The sequence below is a fragment of the Carcharhinus amblyrhynchos genome, chromosome 2 (genome assembly GCF_965287045.1).
Source record: "Carcharhinus amblyrhynchos chromosome 2, sCarAmb.v2.hapA, whole genome shotgun sequence".
NCBI lineage: Eukaryota > Metazoa > Chordata > Chondrichthyes > Carcharhiniformes > Carcharhinidae > Carcharhinus > Carcharhinus amblyrhynchos.
Window position 1 is genome coordinate 15,366,177 of NC_137325.1, and position 25,067 is coordinate 15,391,243.

A 25,067-nucleotide genomic window follows, 5' to 3' on the forward strand; every position below is an offset into this window, starting at 1 on the left:
ATTTTGTTTACTTTGAATTACATTTTTTTTAAAGGATGTATCTCATGAAGTCATTTACATGGAATCTTCCTTGTTTTCTGAAGGTGCTGATCCCTGCTGAGAAATAGTTCTGCTACCTAATGCCATTGTTTCTTTGATTTATGATGTAGAACATAACCAAGCTTTAGGCAGTTTCCACTCTCGCATCCTCCCCACCAGAAAACCCCTACTTGAATAGTTTCAGTGTGAATCTTAAAGACTGAGCTTAATTCTGTCCTTGCATTCCTTTCAAATGCACACACATTCCAGCGCGCATCATTGCAAGGTGATCATAAATGGCAACTCTCACTTTTTTTTAACCTACTGTCCCTAACTTCATAGCACTGGATCCAGTTTGGTGCCCATGTGGGTCGCTTGCAAGCATAAACCACTCGACACAAGCCAGCAGTTGGGTGCTTCCTGATCTCTGGAACTCAACAACTCTATGTAAATTCGCTAAGCCAAGTTGTTTCTCTTTCAAAAATAGTAACTGTGTTTTCAAGCAATACTTTGCTGCATGTTAATAAGAATTGGATTTAAACTTTTAATCCATTCAACTTTTGTATGAAAATTATTGCTGTGTGTGCGCAGGACTTGTCCTGGTCCCTCCATGCTGGCACTATGGTTAAGAAAGTCCACTAATGTGTAAAGCCTGCTACTTTCTCAGAAGACTAAGGAAATTTGGCATGCCAGCTATGACTCCCACCAACTTTTACAGATGCACCATAGGAAGCATTCTTTCTGGTTGGTATGGCTCTTGCTCTGCCCAAGACCACAAGAAACTACAAAAGGTCACGAATGTAGCCTCATCCAACACGCAAAACAACCTCCTGTTTATTGACTCTGTCTACACATCCCGTTGCCTCAGAAAAGCATCCAGCATAATTAAGGACCACACGCATCCTGGACATACTCTCTTCCATCTTCTTCCATTGGGAAAAAGGTACAAAAGTCTGAGGTCACGTAGCAACCGACTCAAGAACAGCTTCTTTCCTGCTGCTGTCAGACTTGAACTTTCTCTACACCCTATCTATGACTGTCAAACTACATTCTGCACTCTCTTCTTTCCTTTTCTATGAATGGTATGCTTTGTCTGTACAACATTGCAAGAAACAATATTTTTAACTGTATACTGATACATGTGACAATAATTAATCAAATCAGAATGGATTTCTTTTTGATGTTTTGTGATTCTACTGTATTTCCTCTGAGAGTTAATTTTAAGATTTCTGGAAATACTTCTCTGCTGATTTGTAATTTTTACCCTGGAACATTCGCAGCAGTACATTTGGAATTTAGATTCCAAAAGATGCTGTCTAAACATGATTTTAGATAGAACAACAGAAGCACAGAAGCCAAGGTGTATATATAGTTAACTTAAAGGGTATTGCGGTATCTGCAGAGTTGGTAGTTTCCTATCATCTATGCCACCAATGTTGCTTTACCCAGCTTCTATTTGGTTGTTAGCTTCGCTAAATTGCTAAACTGTCAGAGTTTAGTCATTGTTTGTGGTTTTGATTATCCTGTGTGACTGTTCAGTTGGTTACTTTTTTATTGGAAGTTAATCCAGATTCAAGTAAGTATGTTTGTTTTTCATGAAAAGTGGTGATTTTTTTTTTGGTCAGAGAGTTTTGTTATCAGTACTATATTTTAGACACTAGCCGCTGACTATTTGTTATGAACAATTTAGATAGTGTGGAAAATTGCACTCCAGTTTACAGTAAAATTGATTCATCCAACTTTAGATTGCCAGATTGTGTTTAGCAGTGTGAGCATGCTGCACATTTAGAAATTTACATTGAAAGTTGCTGAAAACAGAATGGCATTCAAAGATAGAAATAATACTACTTGCGCTTGATGTGTTAGCCCTGTGCATTTTTTTAATGAATGAATGTTGACCCTCCAAATTATTTTTCTGGAAACATGAATTTTGAAGTAATCGAATGGTCAGTTGAAAGCTGTGGAATTTCCTTGGATTTGTTTAATCTAATCATCAGTCAAGCTGGAGAACTTAGAACAGGAATAATTTGGAGAAAAGCTTTGTTGATATAACATAAACAAAAAGCAATGCCCGTTTGTGGTTGTCAAAATGTTTTAATAGTGGCAATGAATTGTAAACAAAGCTTGCAGTCATCTGATGTAAAAGATAATGATTAAAATGGGTAGCTTAACGGAATGTGATGATGTTAACCTATCAGTGAAATTCCTCAACTTGCTAAGACCTTCTATAGTCATTGGCTCATATCAAAAGTATCTTTCTCTCATGTTGCTTAAAATCCTGTTGTTTCTTACAAATGAGTCCTAATACATTAAAAGAGTTGGTTTATGTTTCTCAGGGTATTTTTACATATGTATCGAATGATCTAGCAAGTTAGGTTCTCGTTAAATTTAGATCAAAAATATTTTCTATGGGATCATCTTTTCACTTTGAGTCACAGATTCCTTTCAGTACAGAGAGAGACCATTCAGTTCATCACAAACACACTAGTCCTCATGAGAGCAGTCCAGTCAGTCCCATATATCTGCGTTATTGCCACAGGCCTTCCAGGTTAAGTGTACATCCAACTTTCATTCAATCATTGTGACCAGAGCATCCCTGTGCCCTCTCCCTCCACAATAACGACTAGGCAGCTGTGGTGACTCTTTGGGTGAGATTTTCTCTGATATTAGCCAAGTACAGTGTCCGGTGGGATAAAACAGTGAAGCCCACCATGGAATTTAGAGAAAGAGGACAGGCAAGGGTTCCATGATGTATCATTGACAGGCGGCCTCTGATTGGTCTGCCACACCATCAACTCAGTGTTTTAATTATCAGGGCCATTTTTAAAGGCCACCCCAGTGCATAGCATGTGCACCAGAAAACATTGGTCACCCAGCTGCAGCCTCCCAGCATCAAACCTGCACTCCCTGCATTAACCTGGCACGACCCACTCACTCCCTGAGCGCAGTGCTCATCTCTGACCTCCTCTCGGAGTTCTGCTCACAACTGCACGCCTCCTGAGACCAGTCATGCATCAGACTGCTGTGGACGCTTTTTCTGACTTGGGGGTATGATTCTGGCATACAGACAGTATAATAATATGCAAATGTATGGGGGTGGGGGGGTACAGTTGTTTCCTGCTTTTGCGTTGACTTGAAGCACAACTTCAGCCATATCATGATATTTTCTGCTTTCATCCACAGCTTCAGGCCTCTGAATGCATATTCCATCTTGGGAACCTACCTGCTTCCTTGGGTGAATAAACACCAGGCTTCATAAATGGCCACTTCCCTGTAAGATTACAATATTATGTGGCCAAGCAACACTTAGGTCAGCATCCACTTTTACACTTGCTAGCAGCAAGATTTCAGAGGTGGTAAAATTCCACCCTATGATTCTTATTTCAGGATAGGAATGGAAAAAGCCTCTTAGCTTTCCTCTTAGATGATTTGATAGGGTAGATAGTCGGACCAGAATGTTACCACTGTCCATGGTGGCGGATTTTTTCCAATTGCACTGCAGCAAGCGAAGATTTGGCTGGGCACCAAATTCTCTGACTTCGCTGCAGCAGGAGCGTGGCGTGAATGGCTAATAAGATGGCACCCTAAGAATTTAATATATTTCAATGTGATTGCTCCCCATTCTTCTGAATGCCACTGAATTTAGGCCCATTCTATTCAAACTCTTCTCTCAGAACTGCCCCCTCATTTCAGGAATCAATGAAGTGGACCTTTGTTGCATCACCTTTATTAAATAAGGGTTCAAAACTCTACTGTATGCATTATTACAGCAGGCTTTACTCTTGCGCAACCCTTTTGCAACAAAGACGAACAACATGCCATTTCTCTTCCTCGCTGCTTGTTGTACCAACACATCAACATTGATCTTGCAGGATTCAATGAACCATATGACCAGAAGTATATGACAACTAGAAGTAAAATTTATAGATGTGAAATACATGCAGATGTAACACTTCTATGAAAATCAACGGAAATAGCTATAGAATGAGGGTACGTTATGAATCTTTAGAGACCTATTCCACAGCTGTGGAGCTGAGATGAAACCGACATATCATTATTCTGTCACCCAATACAGAAATCAAAGAACCCCTACAGTGCAGAAGGAGGCCATTTGGCCCAACAAGCCTACACCGACAATAATCCCACCCAGGCTCCATCCCCTTAACCTCACATATTTACCCTGCTAGTCCCCCTGACACGAAGGGACAATTTAGCATGGACGATCAACCTAACCCGTGCATCTTAAAGTTTATTAGTCACAAGTAAAGCTTACGTTAACACCGCAATGAAATTACTGCGAAATTCCCCGAGTTGCCACATTCTCGTGCCTGTTCAGGTCCATGTATCTAACCAGCACATCTTTCAGACTGTGGGAAGAAACTGGAGCACCCGGAGGAAACCCATGCAGACACAGAGAGAATATGCAAACGCCACACAGACAATGGCCCAAGGCCAGAATTGAACCTGGGTTCCTGGCGCCATGAGGCAGTACTGCTAACCACTGTGCCACCCACCTCAGTAATCTGATCTGGTTTAATTGTTGATGTATATAATAAAGTTTTCTATTTTCACCTATCCTACTTTCTTGTGGATGTTCACTTATCTTAATTATCTGAAAAAAAGCTGTTCCAAATTGCCTCTTTTGTGGCAATAGTGTGAAAACTCCTGAAACTTATCACGGCTGTCCTCCGACAAGCTGAAGTACCCGGTTGCCAATCTTAGTATTAAAAACACCTCAAACCAATGAGGTAATGTTCCTACCCACATTTGTAACATCTCTGAGGCATCCCTTCAAAACACAACTTATTTAACAAGAGCAATCACTATTGTTATGTAGGCAAATGCAACAGCCTATCTGTACAAAAGGCCCTAAAAACAGCAACATTTATTTTATTTATTTAATTGTTAGTGCTACAAGCAGACTTACATTAACACTGTAATGAAGGCACTGTGAAAATCCCCAAGTCGCCCACACTCCGCCTCCTCAGGTACACTGAGGGAGAATTTAGCATGGCCAATGGACCTAACCAACACATCTTTAGGACTGTGGGAGGAAACCAGAGCACCCAGAGGAAACCCACGTGGGAGGAGAGAGAAGAGGCTGGCAGGGCGGTAATTTATGCAGCACCACGCTGATTTCTGGCATGGAGCTGACGGCGCTGGAAATCCAGCTGCTGAAGACTCGCAGAGGCCGTGGTGCCCAGCGGGGAGCACTCAAAACAGCCTCTGCTGGAGTCTCCCGGCCCGCTGTGCTACCAAAACAAGCACAGTGGGATGAGAGAATTGCCCCCATAGTTTTTAGACTGATGAGCAAGATTGCTGCAGCGGTCTGAAACATTAACATTAACACCGGTCTTACGACAATGTAAAAGCAAGTTAAAACAGGTCGAGCATGGAATGGTTCAACCACTTGACTAAAATCTATGAGTCGAACCACATCAGCAAAAACAGAAAGACCGTCAGCTTCTGCTCAGTTGCAGGCCTTGGCCAACCCATAGTCCTCTTTTTAATTTGAAGCTTTGATTTCACTGCTATTTTTTCAATGTAGAGGGAGGCACCCCAGAAATAATAATTAAAAGTTGCTAGACATTGACTACAACTATTTGTCCCCAGAAAGGCATGGGTGTATGAATCAGGAAAGGATTGGCAAGGTGGGCGTCTACTTTTAGAAAAAAAGAAGGCTGAGAGAATGATCTAATAGAAGTCTTTAAAATGATGGAAGATTTTGATAGAATGGATGCAGAGAGAATACTTTCTTTTGGGGTGAAGAGCATAACTAGAGACTGTCAATATGTTAGTGACCAAGAAATTCATTTGGGAAATTTTACTTGGTGGTAAAAATGTTGAACTCACTCCCACAAAGAGTAATTGAAGCAAATAATCTTTATGTAGATTGATTGAAGGGGGAGTGATACAGACAAGCATTTGAGGGAGAAGGAAATAGGTGGTTACGACGATAGATTTAGATGAGGAAAGAATGGAGGAGGCTTGAAAGGAACATAAACACTGGCATGAAGTGGTTTGACCAAATGACCAGTTTCTGTGTCATATATCCTATGTAAGTAACTTGTAAGCTATGGTTTATTGAAAAAGAAACATCATTAGATTGCACAGACCACCACTGCCCCAATACTCATTGTAACTCATCCATTTTTTCTCCCTCCTTTCCCCTTTTCTCTTCTTTCGTAATCTTAAGTATTTCTCAACATCTACCAATTTGGCCATCCATGCAGGGACAAGTAGATAAGGTGGTTCAGAAGGCATACAGGATACTTCCTTTATTAACTCAGGTACAAAATACAAGAGCAGGGAGGTTATACTGTATAAACAGTAGTAAGGCAACAGCTAGAGGAATACATACCACTCTATTCATTGCCTATAAGGAATAATGTGACCACACAAGACAGATTAGAGGATGATCTACGATTGGAGTATTTTAAGAATTATATAGGCTGGAATTGTTTTCTTGGGACAGGGAAAGCTAAGGGAAGATTTAAATGAGGTACAAAAAAATTGAGGGGTCTAGATGGCGTAAATAGGAAGAACCTATTTCACTTAGAAGCGATGTCAATAGCCAGTGGAATTAGATGAAAAGTAATTGGCAGAAATATCAAGAGAGACCGTGTTGCAGGTATGGAATTCATCGCCTGAAATGGTGGTTGAGGCAAAAATTCTCATTGCATTTAAAAAATACTTGCATCTAAACTTGAAGTGCTGTAACCTACAAGGCAATGAACCAAGAGCTGAACAGCAGGTTAGGCAAGGTTGCACTTCTTCAGCTGACGCAGGCACCAGATGTACTATAGAAGGCATTCTTTCTGGTTGTATCACAGCTTGTTGTTATTCCTGCTCTGCCCAAGACTGCAAGAAACTACAAAAGGTTGTGAATGTAGTCCAATCCATCACGCAAACCAGCCTCCCATCCAGTGACTCTACACTGCCCGCTGTCACAGCAAAGCAGCCAGCATAATTAAGGAATTAAGCATTCTCTCTTCCACCTTCTTCCCTCGGGGAAAAAGATACAAAAGTCTAAGACCACATACCAACTGACTCAGGAACAGCTTCTTCCTTGCTGTCATTAGACTTTTGAGTGGACTTCGCATTAAGTTGTCCTTTCTCTACACCCTAGCTATGACTGTAACACAACATTCTGCACTCTCTCCTTTCCTTCTCTAGGTACCGTATGCTTTGTCTGTGTAGCGCACAAGAAACCATGCTTTTCACTGTATACTAATATAATAAATCAAAGTAAATGGGTTGAATTACTTCTTTCTGTGCAGTGGATTTTCTATGTATCTATTTGACAAGTTCAGGTGTATACCATCCAAAACTGGAGAATCACAGATATTAAGACAAACTAACCTTTTTGCTTTCTTCAATTGTTTTAATTTGCCAGCCTTTTGTGCTTTTAATTTTGTCACTGGGTGTGCATTCAAGTCATCAACTGGGTGTGCCATTCGCAGATACTCATCGAGTTGCTGTGTCCCCCATAACTGTGTCCCAGTCATTTGACAAAAACCATTCATTTCTGAATTTGTTTCTAACTTTGCATATTTTGTTATTCTGTGGAAGACCTTCTGAAGTCATGCAATGTCATATTTGCAGGTTAGCATTGATGCAGTGAAGCAGCTGGACCAGAGGCTTTTTGAGACATATATTGAACTAAAAGCGGATCCGATTGTTGGTTCTCTAGAGCCTGGGATTTACGCTGGATATTTTGATTGGAAAGATTGTCTTGCACCAACAGGTATGTTGTATTCTTCTCTAATCTGCAGCTGTGAAAACTGACCTATTTGAAATTTCTGTAAAATGTCTACCTTTAATGAATTCATTATAACTCCTGCCATTGAAGCACAGGAAGTCAAGACTCACTCTGTCCATAGGTACAAACGTGATGCACTGATATTATCATTATGCATTCCTTCTCCATTAAATGCCCATTCCATTTGTCACTTTGCTTGCTGCTGTTTCACTCCCCACTTGCTGCTTCGCTCACTGTCCCACTCACTGATCTGAACGCGTCAATAAATAAAACTTCTACTTTAAATAGTTATCTAAGTTTTAGACAAACTGTACTTTCTGTGTTACGATTAGTTCAAATCTGTGTTCTTTGAAGCAGGCAGATACCTGCAGTATCACTGGCAATGATGTCACAAGCTCAATGACTTTGGTGGTGGGGAATGCAACCCCTTCAACTGCCTCGGCAGCAAATGCAGCCTCATTAATTTAACTGCGGTATATTGATAAGGTAGAACAGGAATAATTGCTGCGCAAGAGATTATTTAATAAATTATTATACTTTCAGGTGAAGTATCTTTTGTGCTTTGCATAATATCAGTTAAGATATATAATCTGGAAGTTACTGCTATTTTGACCTTTATTACTGGACAAGCATCTATGATTTATTGTAGATTTCCCTTTTAATTTTTGCAGTTATTAACTCAATTCAAGCAATTGTGTTCACCCCTTTAAAATGGTGGACTGTTGTAAGTTTGTTGCACATATCATGATTAGTTTTGTGGGATCTAATTTATAATATGCCTGGTTAATATGTGGTATTACAGAGGCTAAAAATAACCATTTGACTCTCCTAGTTAGCATTGACCTGTTCTGGATCAACCATGCAGACAAACCTCACAACAAATGTATCAATATTTCCGCTTCACAGTAAAGAGTTTTAAATGTTCCCCGCTCCATTTCTTGCCTCTTCATTTACTCTTGCCGGTCTTTTCCTTAGGCAGCCTTTGAACAAGCAACCTTAAAATGCTAATCCCACAATATCCTATTCAAAATTGCAGCTGTGCAAGACATTCCCTTGTCTTTGGCAAGTTCTTGGTAGAAACCCAATTTAGGATTGGAGCTCTTGCAGTCTCAGGAAATGACCCTAAGAAGGTGTTGAATAAGTACACAGTTTACATGGGTGCAGTTCTGTAGCCAAACATCAGGCACAAAAAATATCATATCCTTACAGTGCAGAACAGGCCCATTTGACCTATCGAGTCTGTACCGACCCGCCTTTTTATCTTTCCCAGGCCCTATTCCACAACCCCAAATATTTATCCCGCTAATCCCAATAACCTACGCATCTTGGGACACTAAGAGGCAATTTAACATGGCTAATCCATCTAACCTGCACACCTTTGAACTGTGGTAGGAAACTAGGGCACCTGGAGGAAACCTACGCAGACACGGGGGGAAAGTGCAGACTTCACACAGCAAGTGACCTGGAATCAAACCCAGGTCCCTGGCACTGTGAGGCAGCAGTGCCAACCATTGGATTGCCTCATATATAGCCAAATATAGCCCCATAACTTTTTAATCTAATGCTTTGAGTTTAATGTGAATGTTAATTTACTAAGCTGTGAAAATAAATAAATTTTATTTTGGCCAATTCTGATTAGGTGGAGAGCCAAAAGCAGAATTTTTGGCTAATCTCAATTCAGATAACCTAACTTTGAAGAATGTTACACACGATGGGCAGAAGTATTGTGCCAGAGGGATTATTTGGGTCTATTGTTATATTGTCCAGTGCTCAGTTGGTAGCAATCTCACCTCCAAGTCAGAAGGTTCCAGTCTCACTCCAGGACTTGAAGATGAAAGTCAAGGCTGACATTCCATTGAAGTGAGGCCGATGGGTGGTACGGTGACACAGTGACTAGCACTGCTGCCTCACAGAGGAAGGGCCTCGGGTTCGATTCTGGCCATGGTCTGTGTGGAGTTTGTATATTCCCCCCCCGTGTCTGCATGGGTTTCCTCTGGGTGCTCCAGCTTTCTCCCATAGTCAAAAGGTGGTTTGTCCATGCGACCTCTCCCCTTAGTCCCCAAAGATGTGTAGGTTAGGTGGATTAGCCATGTTAAAAGTGAGGGGTTACAGCGATAGGGCGGGATGTTGGCTTGGATAAGATGCTATTTTGATGAGTCAGTGCGGACTCGATAGGCCGAATGGCCTCCTTCAACGTAGGGATTCTGTGGTAAAGTACTCTGTAATGTCGTTGGAATGAGATGTTAAACTGAAGTCATATTTTTCAACTGGATCTAAAGGATCCCATTGCCACTACTTCAAAGAAAGAGAGTGTTCTGGCCAATATTTATTCCTCAGTCAACATAACAAAAATGATTGGGAATTATCATATTGCTGTTTGTAGTAGTTTGCTGTGCGTTTCCTACATTGCAACAGTGACAACAGTCAAAGTTACTTTGTTTGTTGTCAAAGGATTTGAGACATCCAGTGGTTGTAAATGGTGCAAGTTAAATGCAAGTCTTTTTTCCTATTCTTTGTTTCAATGACATTTTATTTCATGGAATAAACACATTTTATGAAGTAGAGTATTCCTAATTATCAGAAAAAGGGATATAAAAGGACCTAATGAGATATTTTACCTCCCTGCATAAGCCCTGCAGAATTTGCAGATTTACCTGTTACGCATCCAATTTCCCCCTAACAAATGAAGTGAAACTTCAGTAAGATTTGTTCAGTTGCAAATGCAGTCGACTGTGGATTCATGTGGAGTTTTTCTACTGTGGCATGTCTCGTAATTTAGAAAGCCCTCTGTTCAATTTGCGTAGATTTTAATTTTTAAAGACTTTAAAAAAATTCACATTTTGTAACCAATTAAAATTGTGTGGGATGAAAAGCAGAAACTCAAAATTTGTCTTTTCTTAAATCCATGAATAAACTGAATTCTCATACCTTCTGAGTACTTGAAGATACTTTTCATAAGATACCTTCAGTACAGTGTATGTTAAATAATGTCAATTTTAATTCTGTTGTTGGTAAGTAAAATGAATGCAATGTGCTGCTTTTTTTAGGGTAAGTTAAATGGATCTTTGCTTCCTAGAACTCATCTCTGCATAATGGTCGCAATGTTTTTTTGACTGCTATCTGTTTGAAATGTTACTGTGAATAGGATTCTGCATAACTTTGTACATCTATTCTGAAAGAGGAAATTACTGGAATGGTGAATCAATTAGCAATGCGTGGGAGACTATTTACAGTAATCTGGTGACCATAACCCGTAACAAATGGACACCCTGCACACACTGGTTTTGAAGTGTCCTCTAGTGGTAGTAAATGAAAACACATGTTTAGAAAGCTATGATTGTGAGTACCATGGTGGAATAATAACTTAAAAATTTTTTAAAGATCTTCCTGCAAGTAATGATATCTCCGTAATTTTTCTCTGACTTACACTATTTCCTATGTTCGGTTATTGAGGTGTAAAACAATTGCACTTGTTTAGCACGTCAGTAAGTTTCAGAGTGCTCGAAACAATGAACAACTCTTTTTTTGATTTGATTTATTATTGTCACGCGTATTAGTATACAGTGAAAAGTATTGTTTCTTGCAAGCTAGACAAACAAAGAATACCGTTCATAGAGAGAGTGCAGAATGTAATGTTACAGTCATAACTAAGGTGCAGAGAAAGATCAACTTAATGCGAGGTAGGTCCATTCAAAAGTCTGATGGCAGCAGGGATGAAGCTGTTCTTGAGTCAGTTGGTACGTAACCTCAGGCTACTGCATCTTTTACCCGATGGAAGAGAGAATGTCCGGGGTGTGTGGGGTCTTAACTATGCTGGCTGCTTTGCCGAGCCAGCAGAAAGTGGAGACAAAGTCAGTGAGTGAGAGGCTGGTTTGCGTAATGGATTGGACTCCCTTCGTGACCTTTTGTAGTTTCATACAGTCTTGGGCAGAGCAGGAGCTGTGATATAATGAGAAAGAATGCTTTCTGTGGTGTATCTGTAAAAGTTGGTGAGAGTCGTAGCTGACATGCCACATTTTCTTAGTCTTCTGAGAAAGTAGAGGCATTAGTGCGCATTTTTAACTATAGTGTCAGCTTGGGGGGCCCAGGACAGATTGTTGGTGATCTGGACACCTAGAAACTTGAAGCTCTCGACTCTTTCTATTTTGTCCCCGTTGATGTAGACAGGGGCATGTTCTCCTTTACGCTTCCAGAAGCCAGTGACAATTTCCTCCATTTTGTTGACCTTGAGGGAAAGATTATTGTCACCGCAACAGTTCACCAGATTTTCTATCTCATTTCTGTACTCTGTTTTTAATGTTCTTGTGTAACAGACCGCTGACTAAGATCAGAACAATTTAATTTCTTTAATATGTTTTAGATATCACACTAGTTTTGCATTGTGTCCTCTCACAGAAAGTTTATGGATCCAAAAGAAGCTGTTCTGCCCATCGTGGCACTATTAGCTGAAACAAAGCTATCTATACAATCTTGCTCACAGCAAAAATTCTCCAGTCCTGCAGTCCTGAATATCATCTACATCCTCTGTAATGTGCAGTCACATCTTTCCTACAGTGAAGAGACCAAAATTGTACGCCACACTGGCTGTGGCCTAATGGCATGTTTGTCCTGGCAAAGTCTTCCTTGAACTTACCCTTGGCTAATAAAGGAAAATATCTCATATGCTTTCTTAGCCACTCTATTTGTTAAGGATCTGTGGACATGCATTCTACATTTCTTAGTATACCACCATTTACTGGGTATTCCCCTGCTTGTTGGTTCTCGATGCATTACCTCAAAATTCTTCAGAATGAATTCAATTTATCACTTTCTTTCCCACCTGACCAGCCATTTCCATTTTCCTGCAGTCTAATGTTAATGTAATCCTACTTGTGACTAATAAATAGATAAAACCTTTCCTCTCAGCCGCATGGATATTCTTCAAACTTGTTAATTATGCCTTCTATATTTAAGTCTAAATCATTGGTATGTACTGTGGAAACAAGGGTGAACTTTGGGATTCCCACTGGCAACCTTTTCAGTCTTAAGACCATCTGTCAACTGTTCCCTTTACTTCCTGCCAGTTAGCCAACTTTGGAATGCCACTTTCCCTCGCATCCCCTTTCGGACTAATCTGCCCTGTGGGACTTTGACAAAAGCCTTGCTAGAACTCATGTAGAATACACCAAGTCTGCCACTCTCATTAATCCTCCTTGTTATCTCCTCAAAGCAAATTTAATCAAGTTAGTCAGATGTGACCTTGCATCGAAAAAAAATCCACGCACGCTGTCATTGATTAATTCATGCTTTCTAAATGATAATTTATACTTTCCTCAGATTTTTATTCCAAATTGTGCTCATCACCAAGGCTTCATCAATCTCTCCAAGTGACTCTCTCTCCCTTTCTCAGTTTCATCTGGCTAACTTCGTTGTACCCATTCCAGGTCTAGAGGGCAAACTTTGAAAACCATCTTATTCCTTAATGATTGTTGGATTTTTTTTTACTGTCTTTTTTTTGGTTGTGCAAATACAAAATTACAAAGAACAGATAGATGTTCACCCTTCACAACTAGTCCAGAAAATACTTCTGGCTGACTGAGTGGTCCTGTCAAACCAAACGGCTTGCATGTTTCAAATTTGGATTGCAGATGATACGCAAAGCCTAACTTCCCTAGTCATTTCAAGCAAAATATGTAGAGCACGAGGGCAAGAAGTACTGGGGAATATATCATTGTATAAGCAGTCCTCTCCACTGATACTTGCAAAATAAATTCAATTTCTGCAGTAAAAGAGATGCACCATGAGTTCGAATTCCTGGATGATTTGGCAGCAATGCACTTCACATCACTGAACATAGAAAAGGCCCTTTATCAAAGAGAGGTGCCCCATTCTACTTAATAGCAATCATGAAATTGACAAATACATGCAAATTATTCTTCCTGCAGCCATTTATTGCTAATTAAATGGTGTGTTTATTGATGCAATTCATAGCCCGACATGGCACTCAACCTTGAAAACCCAGAAACTGGTCTGTGAAGCTGTGGGGTCTCACTCTAGCAGGTGGTCAGTTGTTGCTTGAGGTTTTAACTCTTGACAAAAGCATCCTGCCAGCCTTGCTATCAACACTCCCATTACTGTTGGCAAACAATAATTTTCAGCAACACAAAATTGTGATTTGGCTCACTGGTCCCAAATTACTTATTTTCTGAGCCTATAATATGTATTTACAAAAGAAAAATCAGAAATTAAGACCCTTGGAAGCATTTGTATAAAAATCAGAGGTGAGAAAAGGAATTGCTTAGTAAATGCCATTCTGTTTCAAAGATTTACAAACCTTCTGATTTATATCTTAAGTGTATTGCCATCATTGATCACTAATAATCATTTTTTTCCAAATGTTGGCCTTGCCCCACTTAAAAGCTATAGATCTACTTTTGAATATGATTGAAGACTAAAAGAATGTTTAACAAATGAAAACAATTTCAACAGAGAAAATTGCATTTGATATCTTGGCTCTGAAACTTCTGATTTTTAACTATGGGATTCGATTTCTATGTTCACATTTAAAAGAAAACATCAATTCCCTTGGTCAGTATTGGGAATTTTGGGGAGGTGCAGGGAGAGAAAAAATAAACTCATCCTGACTTGCTAATTTGAAATCAACAAAAATTGTACGTTCTGGTGCTTAAGTCGGAAAAGTTGTTTTAGATTTTGCTTTGCTTTTGATCTTTATTCCTCATGAATCCACTTGTAACAAAACAGGATGAAGCCCAATGATTATGCTTCTTTTATGTTTCATTATCAGAAAGTAAAATTTCACTACTGTCAAGTCACTTAATGTTAATTTGTCACAATAATGTGAATGAAAACTCTCTACTGCAAGTGGTTAATTAGCTCCGAGACACACTGGCAATTCTCCTTAAGGTGATAACTGAGACGTTGCTGTCCTAAGTTATAGAGGATGAATGTGAATTAAATTTTAGAACTGTCCCTTTTCCTTCTTCTGTTAATGTCCAATATTACCACATTCAGAAATGAAAATTGCAGATACTACCTTATAACAAAATGTTGAAACTATTCAATCGCTTAATATTTAGGGAGAAAATATTTCTGGATATGCATCTAAGATGACTTGGCATTTTGTTTGGCAACTTTTAAAAAATTTATTTGTGTCACAAGTAGGCTTATAGTAACACTGTGATGAAGTTACTGTGAAAATCCCCTAGTCGCCACACTCCAGCGCCTGTTTGGGTACACTGAGAATTTTAGCATGGCCAATGCACCTAACCAGCATGTCCTTCAGACTGAGAGAGGAAACTGGAGCACCCGGAGGAAACCCACACAGACACGGGGAGAACGTGCAGACTCCACATAGACCGTGACCCTAGCTGGGAACCGAACCCGGGTCCTTGGCGCTGTAAGGCAGCAGTGCGCCACCATGGCACCCTATTTAACCACTTTGAGCTGCAATGACGTCAGCTAACCATCTTCACAACTGTGGGGATACTTTATCAAAACACATTTAGACCAATACAATTTTGAAACTTACAGCACTAGATAGTGTTGAAATGAATAAATTTAATGACGTGATAATATAAGGTCAATAAATAGACAGACAGTCGGACTTTTCTCCTGTGTCCTTACCATATAAATGAGAATGAATCTGAAATAATTTTTCCTCTACAGTTCAGCACACTAACAAAATAGGGGAGCACATGAGCTTTAAAATATAGATTGGTGAAATTGTTTTCCATTAAAAGATGAATTTTATGACTTAGTGAATATTTCTACCTAGGATGAAGAAACCAATAAACTGTTATTTACCCATTAATTGAGTGCATAAACACTAGTTATTGGGTTAATTGAAGAAAAAAATGCAATCCAGGAAAACAACCTTGATCGTTTCAGTCGTCTTAACAATCATGTTTAGTTAAAGGAATAAAGTAGTCAAATGGGTAAGTTAGATCTCCTCACTTTTATCAAACTGACCTCTAGATGATCTGTTTTGTTTTATTTTTATTTGTTTTTTCCTGTCATCACAGTTAACATTATAATGAAGGAAACACCAGAAAGATTATATTTCAAGAACAGTTTGACAAAAACTTTTGCCACATTTGAAATTAAATGACTATAAATTACATAGACAATAGGAAAAGTACAGGCCTGTAAAATACTGAGCAAGTTCCCAATCTCTCTATATAGCTCACTTCCATAAATAACCCATCATTTCCTTTAAACATTTATATACCATCTGCGCCCTTACACTGAAAAATATATTCTTCTAAAATTTTGGGACACTTTGAATTCATTGCTTTCAAAGGGAAGTGCTTTAGTCCACTCTGGGCGCCATCAAGTCTGCAATATGTAAATATCTGTATATTATAGAAGCAATATACAGAGCACTCATAAAGGAAGAAGAAGACTTTTTTTTAAGGAACAATCTCTGGTGGAAGACCACAGTTTCAAAAGTGTCGTGATACATTTCCCACAGGATGTAAACCAACTGTATCTTCTGCCATGGCTCTGAATAGCTTATGTTCCCACATTGTCATTTAGCATCACATGAGGTCTACCACTCATGACCTTCTAGTGTCACAATTCTGTACATAACCTTACTGGTTCTCATCAGTGAATAAGTGTAAAAAAAAGTCCATTGTGTAACATTGGCAGGTTGTTAAAGCACCTAGTTAAAAATAGAAAATTTCAATCCATTGCCTTTCATACTTTATTTTGAAAGATGTGTTTAATGTTCTAATAGTGCTTAATACTGACAACATATATATTTGTTACAATCAGCATTTAACTTTCTCTAAGAGATAACCAATCCAAATACATAAACCAAATGCTACAAACAATATTTACTTACTAAATCTGGTGATTGTCATGGCCAAGTTGCATACTCTTCCAAATGCTTCCTATACGTTGAATTTAAGTTTTCCACAGAAGAACGTTTGCCTCAGAGGAAATGTGTTGATTTCACTAGACCAGCGTGACCTTTCGTAGATTGTTGATTTCCATTATATATGTGTAAGCCTTCATGGGCTTTCAAAATTGAATGCAGCAATGTGGAAAACCCAATGTGAAAATGAGGAAGTTAAAGGCCTGCCTGGTTGTGTCTACATGATCTAATAGTAACTTACTTAATCTGTTGTTTTTAACAGAGCTGTTTATGGATAGTGAGCCTGAAAAGCATAATTGTTGCACGAATCTTCCTCTTAATGAGATGACCAGTTTCACCACTCCTTGTAATCTTAATGCCCTTTTGTGGCTATTAGCAATATTGATACGACATGATATGTTTTCCTGAAAATTCCCTTGCTGCTGGGAAAATTGGGTGGTGGCATGTTGTCATTTAAAACTTTCTCTAATTGGATGAGTAATTGTTGGTCAGTTGGAGATTCCCCACCACATCTTCTCCCATGCTAGAAAGGTCCAGTCTTATTTGCTTAAATGTACTTTAAATGTTTTAATGACAAAAATTTAAAAGAAAATGGTAAGGCCCCTGAGACAGCATCATTGGAAACTAACTTATGAGCATAATGGAGCATAAATTTGCCTCGGCTTACTTTCTGGTTAGAGTCCCAGCTTGGATCACTGTGCGCAGTTTGCGTGTTCTCCCTGTGTCTGCGTGGGTTTCCTCCCACAGACCAAAGACCTGCAGGTTATGTGGATTGGCCATGATAAATTGCCCTTTAGTATCCCAGGATGTGTAAATTAGAGGGATTAGCGGGGTAAATATGTGTGGTTATGGGAATAAGGCCTGGTAGGATTGTTTTTGGTGCAGATTCTTTAGGCCAAATGGGCTCCTTGAGCACTCTAGGGTTTCTATGAATTACTCATGCCCAGGCATCTCGAACCATGCGACCCAAGGCATCCATAACCTGGGCTTCAGGTCTAAGCAAAGTTATACGAGCAAACTACAGCCACATGTTGCAACTCCACCGGCAGCTCACCTTTTGACAGCAATCGATTTTAGGCCGCTGGCCATTAGACCCGATCTGCAATTGTGGACGAGAGGAACATTGAAACCAAACAAATTAATTAACTTGACATTGATGCAAGTGCTAAAAACATATAAATCTAATTTGAATTGTTTTTGATTTTCCGACTGAGAAGGAAATAATATTGCAACAGTTGTGGTTTTTTTTTACTATTGTTTCTTCCCCAACTTTTCAGCACATCATTGTGAAACCAGTTCAAAAATTGACTCCTTGATGGTCCCTCCTTAATTAGAATGTTTAAAATGTCTTTTTTATTAGGAATTAAGGATTGTGACTTATTGTATAAGAACAACTATTACATTACATTCTTCTTCATTTTCTCCCATGTGCTACACAACTTTGGTTGCTGCCATTTCCACATCACTGCTATGTTAATCAATCACACTAGGATTTTGGGGAAGGAATATACTTCTGCTCTAAGAGATTTAAATTTTATTCCATGACTTGTGTGTTTTAAAGAGCGCTCCTCCCAAAGTTCTCTGTTTGCACGTTCTTTTGTTGTGTAATAAGGTACTTTTCTATTAGTGGGAAAGCACTTTTATTTTAAACCATATTCTATTTGTCACCATAATAATTAATGATACAGCAAGCTGATGTACTATCTCAGTCACTACAAACTGCTGTTCAGTTGGCTTAAATAAATAGCTGACCATGTATTCCAGAACGCACTACATGTTTAACAAAAATCCTGGATACTTAGAGCATTTAGTTAAATATAACCTGCTTATTATGATCGGTCTTTTGACCTGTTGAATTACGTATGGTACCAACAAGATGCCAACAATAGATTGTTTAAAAGGAATTTGTCATTGCCACACTTGCACTAGGATTCATCAAAATTATACATTTCCATGCCTTGTTCTTCTTCCTCATCAATGACCTGGTAGATGCCATAAGCAGTGGTTTCTCCTGTTGTCAGTGCCCTCTAAACAGTGTTCTATCTGTGGTGTCAAAATTCTTGACTCGGTATAAGATGATTATTGATTCAATCTCCCCCTTTCCAGAGTTTTTGCTAATACTCAGTGCCATACTGAGAGAGCATCACATAATCAGAAGTAGCATCAAAGTGAGGTGGAGCGGTCTACCCAAGTGGTTGCAAAAGATGTTGACATAATTCAAAGGCGAGGAAAGAGTTTTTCTGGTATCTTAGCCTGTATACTTCCTTTAATATCACAAGCAAGAGATAATCTGCTCAGTCATCTAATCCAGTGCCAGTGGGATCTTGCTACTGCAAAATGACTGCCACGTTTATCTGCATATTGCCAATGTTTGCATTTTATAAGTAATTGATTTGTAGATCTTGAGGGCATGCATTATACTCTATCACTATAACACAGCTCTTTCTACTTGAAAAATCATAGCAAGCAAAATTAATGTGCCAATTATTGGGTTATGAAGATCTACAGTGATTCTAACCACAGCAATTTGGTCATGAAAATACTACCCACGTGTCCATCCCAATTTTTCTGCAAATATCTGTAACCTATTCTGGAAAATCTAGTACCAGAATGGGATCTCACTTGTCCTTGCAAATAATTATTGTGCCTGGTTTTGGAATGTAGCAGTGTTTAGTGGCAGTCTGCTGAGAAAGCTTTTGTTCCTGGATTCAATGCAGTGTAAACCCATTAAGATCAGTGGACTGAGATGAAGATTGGCTGCATACTTCACAAAGTACAGCCTCTTCACCATTACTGCAGCTTGGCTGACAATCTCCCACCAGAATAATCCTGAAGCAGAAATATGAGGTTTAAAGTTTATTTGTTAGCGTCAAAGTAGGCTTATGTTAATGCTGCAATGAGGTTACTGTGAAAATCCTCTAGCCACTCTGGTGCCTGTTTGGGTACGTGTGGGAGAATTTAGCATGGCCAATGCACCTAACCAGCACATCTTTCGGACTGTGAGAGGCATTCTAAGGCATTACAAATTGTGGGACAGCACAATGGCACAGCGGTCAGCACTGCTGCCTCATAGCGCCAGGGACCCGCTTCGATTCCTGGCTTGGATCACTGTCTGTGCGGAATCTGCACGTTCTCCCTGTGTCTGCTTGGGTTTCCTCCAGGTGCTCCAGTTTCCTCCCACAGTCAGAAAAGCATGCTGGTTAGGTGCATTGGCCATGCTAAATTGCCCCTCTGTACCAGAACAGGCGCCAGAGTGTGGTGATTAGGGGATTTTTACAGTAATGTCATTGCAATGTTAATGTAAGCCTATTTGTGACACTAATAATTAAATAAAATTACTTAATGTATTATTAAACCCATAATTAATAAAATTAAAACTTTATGACTGGTGTCTTTGAATAGTACACTTCATAAAGTAATATTTTATTGCAGCTTTTGTGAAGAATATCTAATCCAGCATTTCAAGTTATTAATGTGTATTACTAAGTTAAATTCCTAAAAAAATATTTTATTGAAATTTAAGTGATGCAGACTTGGAATGAAATACTTTGAGCAATGAAGATTGAGGGTGCTTTAAAAAATTAGATAGATACCCGTAAAGAGTGATGGTAGAATCTTATGATTACAGACAGGCCATTTAGGAGGGAAATCAGGAGGCATGTTTTCTCACAAAGGTAGTAGAAATCTGGAATTTTCTCCACAAGACATCAAGAGCACTGGGACAATAAGAGATTTTAAGACTCAGATGAATATATTTTTGTTTGGTATGCGGAACTATGGTGGGTTTATGGAATTATGGCTCAGATTAGCCATGGAATAATTGAATAGTGGTGCTGGCTCAAATGCATAAATGATTAACACTTGTTCCCATAGGAGTGTGTCATTACACTGCTGAGGCCAGACCACTTTGAATATAATTTGTTTTGGGCATGTAAATGAGTGCATGATGGACAGCAGGAAAGTCTATAAGCAATCCTGTTGAATTACTCAAAAACTACTTTCTCATTCTTCTTCATTTGCATGGTTATGAGAAGAGAATGGTTATTCTGATTTGAAATCTTCTGAGTCATCAGAGTTCCATGAGATGGTTGATTCTAGCACTTGGGGCTGCTGACATAAAGGGAGGGAAAGACACTTGCCAGTCCTATGTTGGAGATGACTAAATTTTCAGAGTTAAGCGTGAGTATGTCTGGGGTTTGTGAAAGTGAAAGAAAAACTTTTCGACAACACGTTCAATAAGTGGGGGGACCAGAATGGGATTGGGGTGTGGTGAGATGTGGGGAACAAATCTATGTTAGGGTAGTTACACAAGATTTTTGGAACTTGATAGGCTGGCCAAAAATGCTTTGCCCATTCCACACCTTGTAATGCTCCTGAGTGTTCAATTTAAGCCATCTGCACTAATAGCAACATCTTAAGAGATGTATCAAAATTTGTCACTTTCAACAAGGAGCCATGGTATATTAAGTTGGACTCCAGCGCATGGTTTTGAAAATTGAGTTCATACCACCACAAGATCAAGTTGCCGCAGCTAGCGGAGATTCCTGTGGTGAAGTAAAGAACAAAAAATATTACAGCACAGGAACTGGCCCTTCAGCCCTCCAAGCCTGCACCAACCAGCCTGCCCATTGGAACTAAAACCCCCTTACCTTCCGGGGACCATATCCCTCTATTCCCTTTCTATTCACGTATTTGTCAAGATGTCCTTAAAAATCATTATTGTATCTGCTTCTACTACGTCCCCTGGCAGCGAGTTCCAGGCACCCGCCACCCTCTGCGTAAAAAAAAACTTGCCTCGTACATCTCCTTTAAACTTAGCCACTGACACCTTAAACCAATGCCCCCTAGTAATTGATTCTTCCACCCTGGGACAAAAGCTTCTGACCACCCAATCTGTCCATGCCCCTGATAATCTTGTAGACTTCTATCAGACCGTCCCTTAACCAACCTCTGTCGTTCCAGTGAGAACAAAAATCTAGCAAAAAACAAACACTGCTCCACCACTCCTTTACATGTGTGTGCCATTGGCAGCAGAAGCTTAGTAGCAAGGTATTGTCCCTCTCAAATGCATTTGATCCATGACAATGGAAAGACAACTTGTGGAACAGAAATCTTTGAAGCTGTTAAGCACTTGTGGATTCTTCTTCAACAGTCTTTGCTGCATCAGGCTGATAAATTCACTGAGCCAATCTGACGATGTGACAGTTGTAACCAAATTTTGGAGTACATGTAGTGTAGTGCACAATAGTGCAGGATGGGAAAAAAAACTGATTGAAGTGGGGAAATGCATTTTAGTTTGCATACCTTCCGAGGAAGCACAGTTATTCACCAATCGTCATCAAGGGATGTTATGTAGAGAGTGTCATCAAATGTTGTATGATTCATGCTGGGTAACAATAACTAATTGAATCTGTCGGTATTTGAATTCAAGCAGCACAAAACTGCTTCTAATAATAATTCTAGGAATTTACTGATTTTTTTTTCCCTCTGCCAGTGCAAAAGGTGTTTTCTTTGCAAACAGCTCCACTTCACCTATTACATGTCAACTCAAGTGCCCTCTGGGGGCCTTCAGGACCAAAATCTTCAATAAGTAGTTGGTATTGGTGCCTGTTATTCAGAATGGATTTGTCACAATGCAACCTGAAATACAATGAAAAGTAAAAGTTTATTTGTTAATCACAAGTAAGGCTTACATTAACACTGCAATGAAATTACTGTGAAATTCCCCTAGTCGCCACACTCCGGCACCTGTTCAGGTCAATGTACCTAATCAGACTGTGGAAGGAAACTAGAGCACCCGGAGGAAACCCAGACATGGGGAGAACGTGCAAACTCCACACAGGAAGTGACCCAAACCAGGAATCAACCTGGTTCCCTGGTGCTGTGAGGCACTATGCTAACTGCTGTGTCATTGTGTTACAGCCTGCACATGGCTGCACAGTCAGAAAATGCCAGCTGGTTCAGGGGATTCAGCCGATTGTGTTTTCTCTGGATAAATAGTTAAAGATTGGACTGTAGAGCCTGTTGTGGTTTTCCTCATGAGGGCAGCCACGGGAGTTAAAAGGATTGCCAGGGCTGAGGGAAACCACAAAGTATAGCTCAGTGATGGAAAGAGTTTGGCACATGTAGTGAAATCTTTAGGCCCGTGCGAGGCCTAGGTCAAGAGTAAAAATGGGTAGAATATTTAAACCTGTTGATTGATGAGGAGGAGAGAAAGTACCTGGATGTCATGGTTGCACAGTGGCGAGCACTGCTGCCTCACAGCTCCAAAGACCCGGGTTTGATTCCTGGCTTGGGTGACTGTGTGGAATTTGCATGTTCTCCCACATCTACGTGCGTTTGTGTGCTTCAGTTTCCTCCCACAGTCCAAAGATGTATGGGTTAGGTTCATTGGCCGTGGTAAATTTCCCCTTAGTGTCCTGGGATGCATAGATTAGAGGGATTAGTGGAGTAAATATGGGGGCTACAGAAATAGGGCCTGGGTGGAATTGTTATCGGTGCAGATTCAACAAGCTGAATGGCCTCTTTCTGCACTGTTGAGATTCTATGAGAACCAGGAGTAGGGTTATTCCAAAAAGTTTTTTAAAAATTTGGCATGGCTAGCTTTTGTCATCAGTGGTTAAACTGGTCTATCAGTGGTGTATTTACACTAGGAACATCTGTGGCTACAGATGTTGGTGCAGACTCTGCATACCAAATACTTTGTTTTTCATGCTTCTGAATTTTGGATTTCATATAGATCTGCAAATGCAATTATAGCAGATTATTTACAGTAAAATAAGATAATAGAAGTAAGTCCATGCAGTTATAGAATGGCTTATCACAGTGAATTGCTTTTCATGCTTCACTTAGACTGTGATGACTGTTGTGTAGGTAAACATGATAATTATTTTAAATGTGTCAAGACTCTGTTCACTATTCTGCACATTGAGTAATGCGCTTATGCATGTCACTAGGATACATTGGGTCTTTCTTAAAAGTCATTCTTGGGATGTGGGTGTTGCTGGCAAGGTCACCATTTATTGACCATTCTTAATTGCCGTTTAGAAGGTGATAGTGAGCTGTCTTCTTGAATTGCTGTAGTCCAGGTGATGTAGGTACACTCGCAGTGGTGGTAGAGAGAGAGAAATCCAGGATTTTGACCAGTGACAGTGAATATAATTTCAAGTCAGGATGGTGAGTGGCTTTGAAGGAAATATCCAAGTGGTGGTTGTATTTGCTGCGCTTGTCCCTTTAGCTGGTAGTGGTCGTAGTTTTGGAAGGTGCTGCCTCAGGAGCCTTGGTGAGTTCCTGCAGTTCATTTTGTTAATGGTACACATTGCTGCCACACTGTGTGGGTGGTGGAGGAAATGAATGGTTGCAGATGGGCTGCCAATCAAGCGGACTGCTTTATCCTGGATGGTATGAGCTTCTCGAGTGTCGTTCGAACTGCATTCATTCAACTAAGTAGTGAGTATTTCATCACAATTGTGCTTTGTAGATTTGTAGGAACTGAATGGCCCTGGCGGAATCCAAACTGAGTGTCAGTTATTGCTGAGCAAGTGTCACTTGATAGCACTGTTGATGACCCCTTCAATCACTCCACTGATTGAAGTCAATAAAGATCTTTGTTCTCATTGTCAAAGATGACCTGTTTTTTGATGATGATAATTCAGGAGAGAAGCAGTTCAGGATTCTTGGAGAGCTTCCTACTCTTTTTAAAGTGCCGTGGAATATTTTATTGACCAAGTTGGTATGTAGGCCTGGCTGCTATTTAATATTTAATCAGAAATACTTTATCTCCAACATGGAGTATTCCCTCAATACTGCACTAATGTGTTAACTTGGGTATGTGTTCAGATCCTAGAGTGTGAGACTTGAGCAAACAATTTTCCAATTTCTAAAACCAGAGTGCTGCAAACTAAGTAAAGCTGGCACTTATAATTCCATTCCACCAACATGTCCTACTTATTTGTCAGTAAGCCAGGAAATTTAGTTTATTTGGTTATTTTCTTTTGTCATCTATTGTTTCATAATGAAATCCTCAGCATCCATGTCAGCGACCTCAGTGATTTTTCAGAGTTTATATCAGGGCGGTATGGTATCTTTTAAAGAGGAATCTCCATTGATTCAAATTACTAATGTTTCCGCTATGTACAGATGACAGCCACCTGATCCAACCAGTTGCGTGGCCACAAAGTGAACGGTAGCAGCAACTGGAGTGTAGTGTAGGAGTGTAAATCGAGTCAAGTTGCTTGAAAGTGGGGAGAATTAATTGGAGCCTTATTTTTAAATACTTGCAGAACCTCAGGAACCTCTCTAAACTCCCACAGAGAGATCACCGGTTCCAAGTTGAAAAGCACGTCTGTAGCTGCTTCTGATTCTATGAATACTGTGCTTTATACTCAAAAAGTCAGGAAGATTTTTTTA

At 39.7% G+C, this 25,067-nt stretch overlaps 1 protein-coding gene across 4 annotated transcripts in view; it reads left to right on the plus strand.

The window, feature by feature from the left end:
- Positions 1-25,067, plus strand: part of exoc2 (exocyst complex component 2) — a 262,605-nt gene that overhangs the window by 199,994 nt on the left and 37,544 nt on the right. For all 4 annotated transcript variants that reach the window (XM_080202796.1, XM_080202788.1, XM_080202812.1 and 1 more), the window contains exon 23: positions 7,624-7,765. In XM_080202796.1, the coding sequence (XP_080058922.1) occupies positions 7,624-7,765 (142 nt within the window). The remainder of the gene's footprint in view (positions 1-7,623; positions 7,766-25,067) is intronic.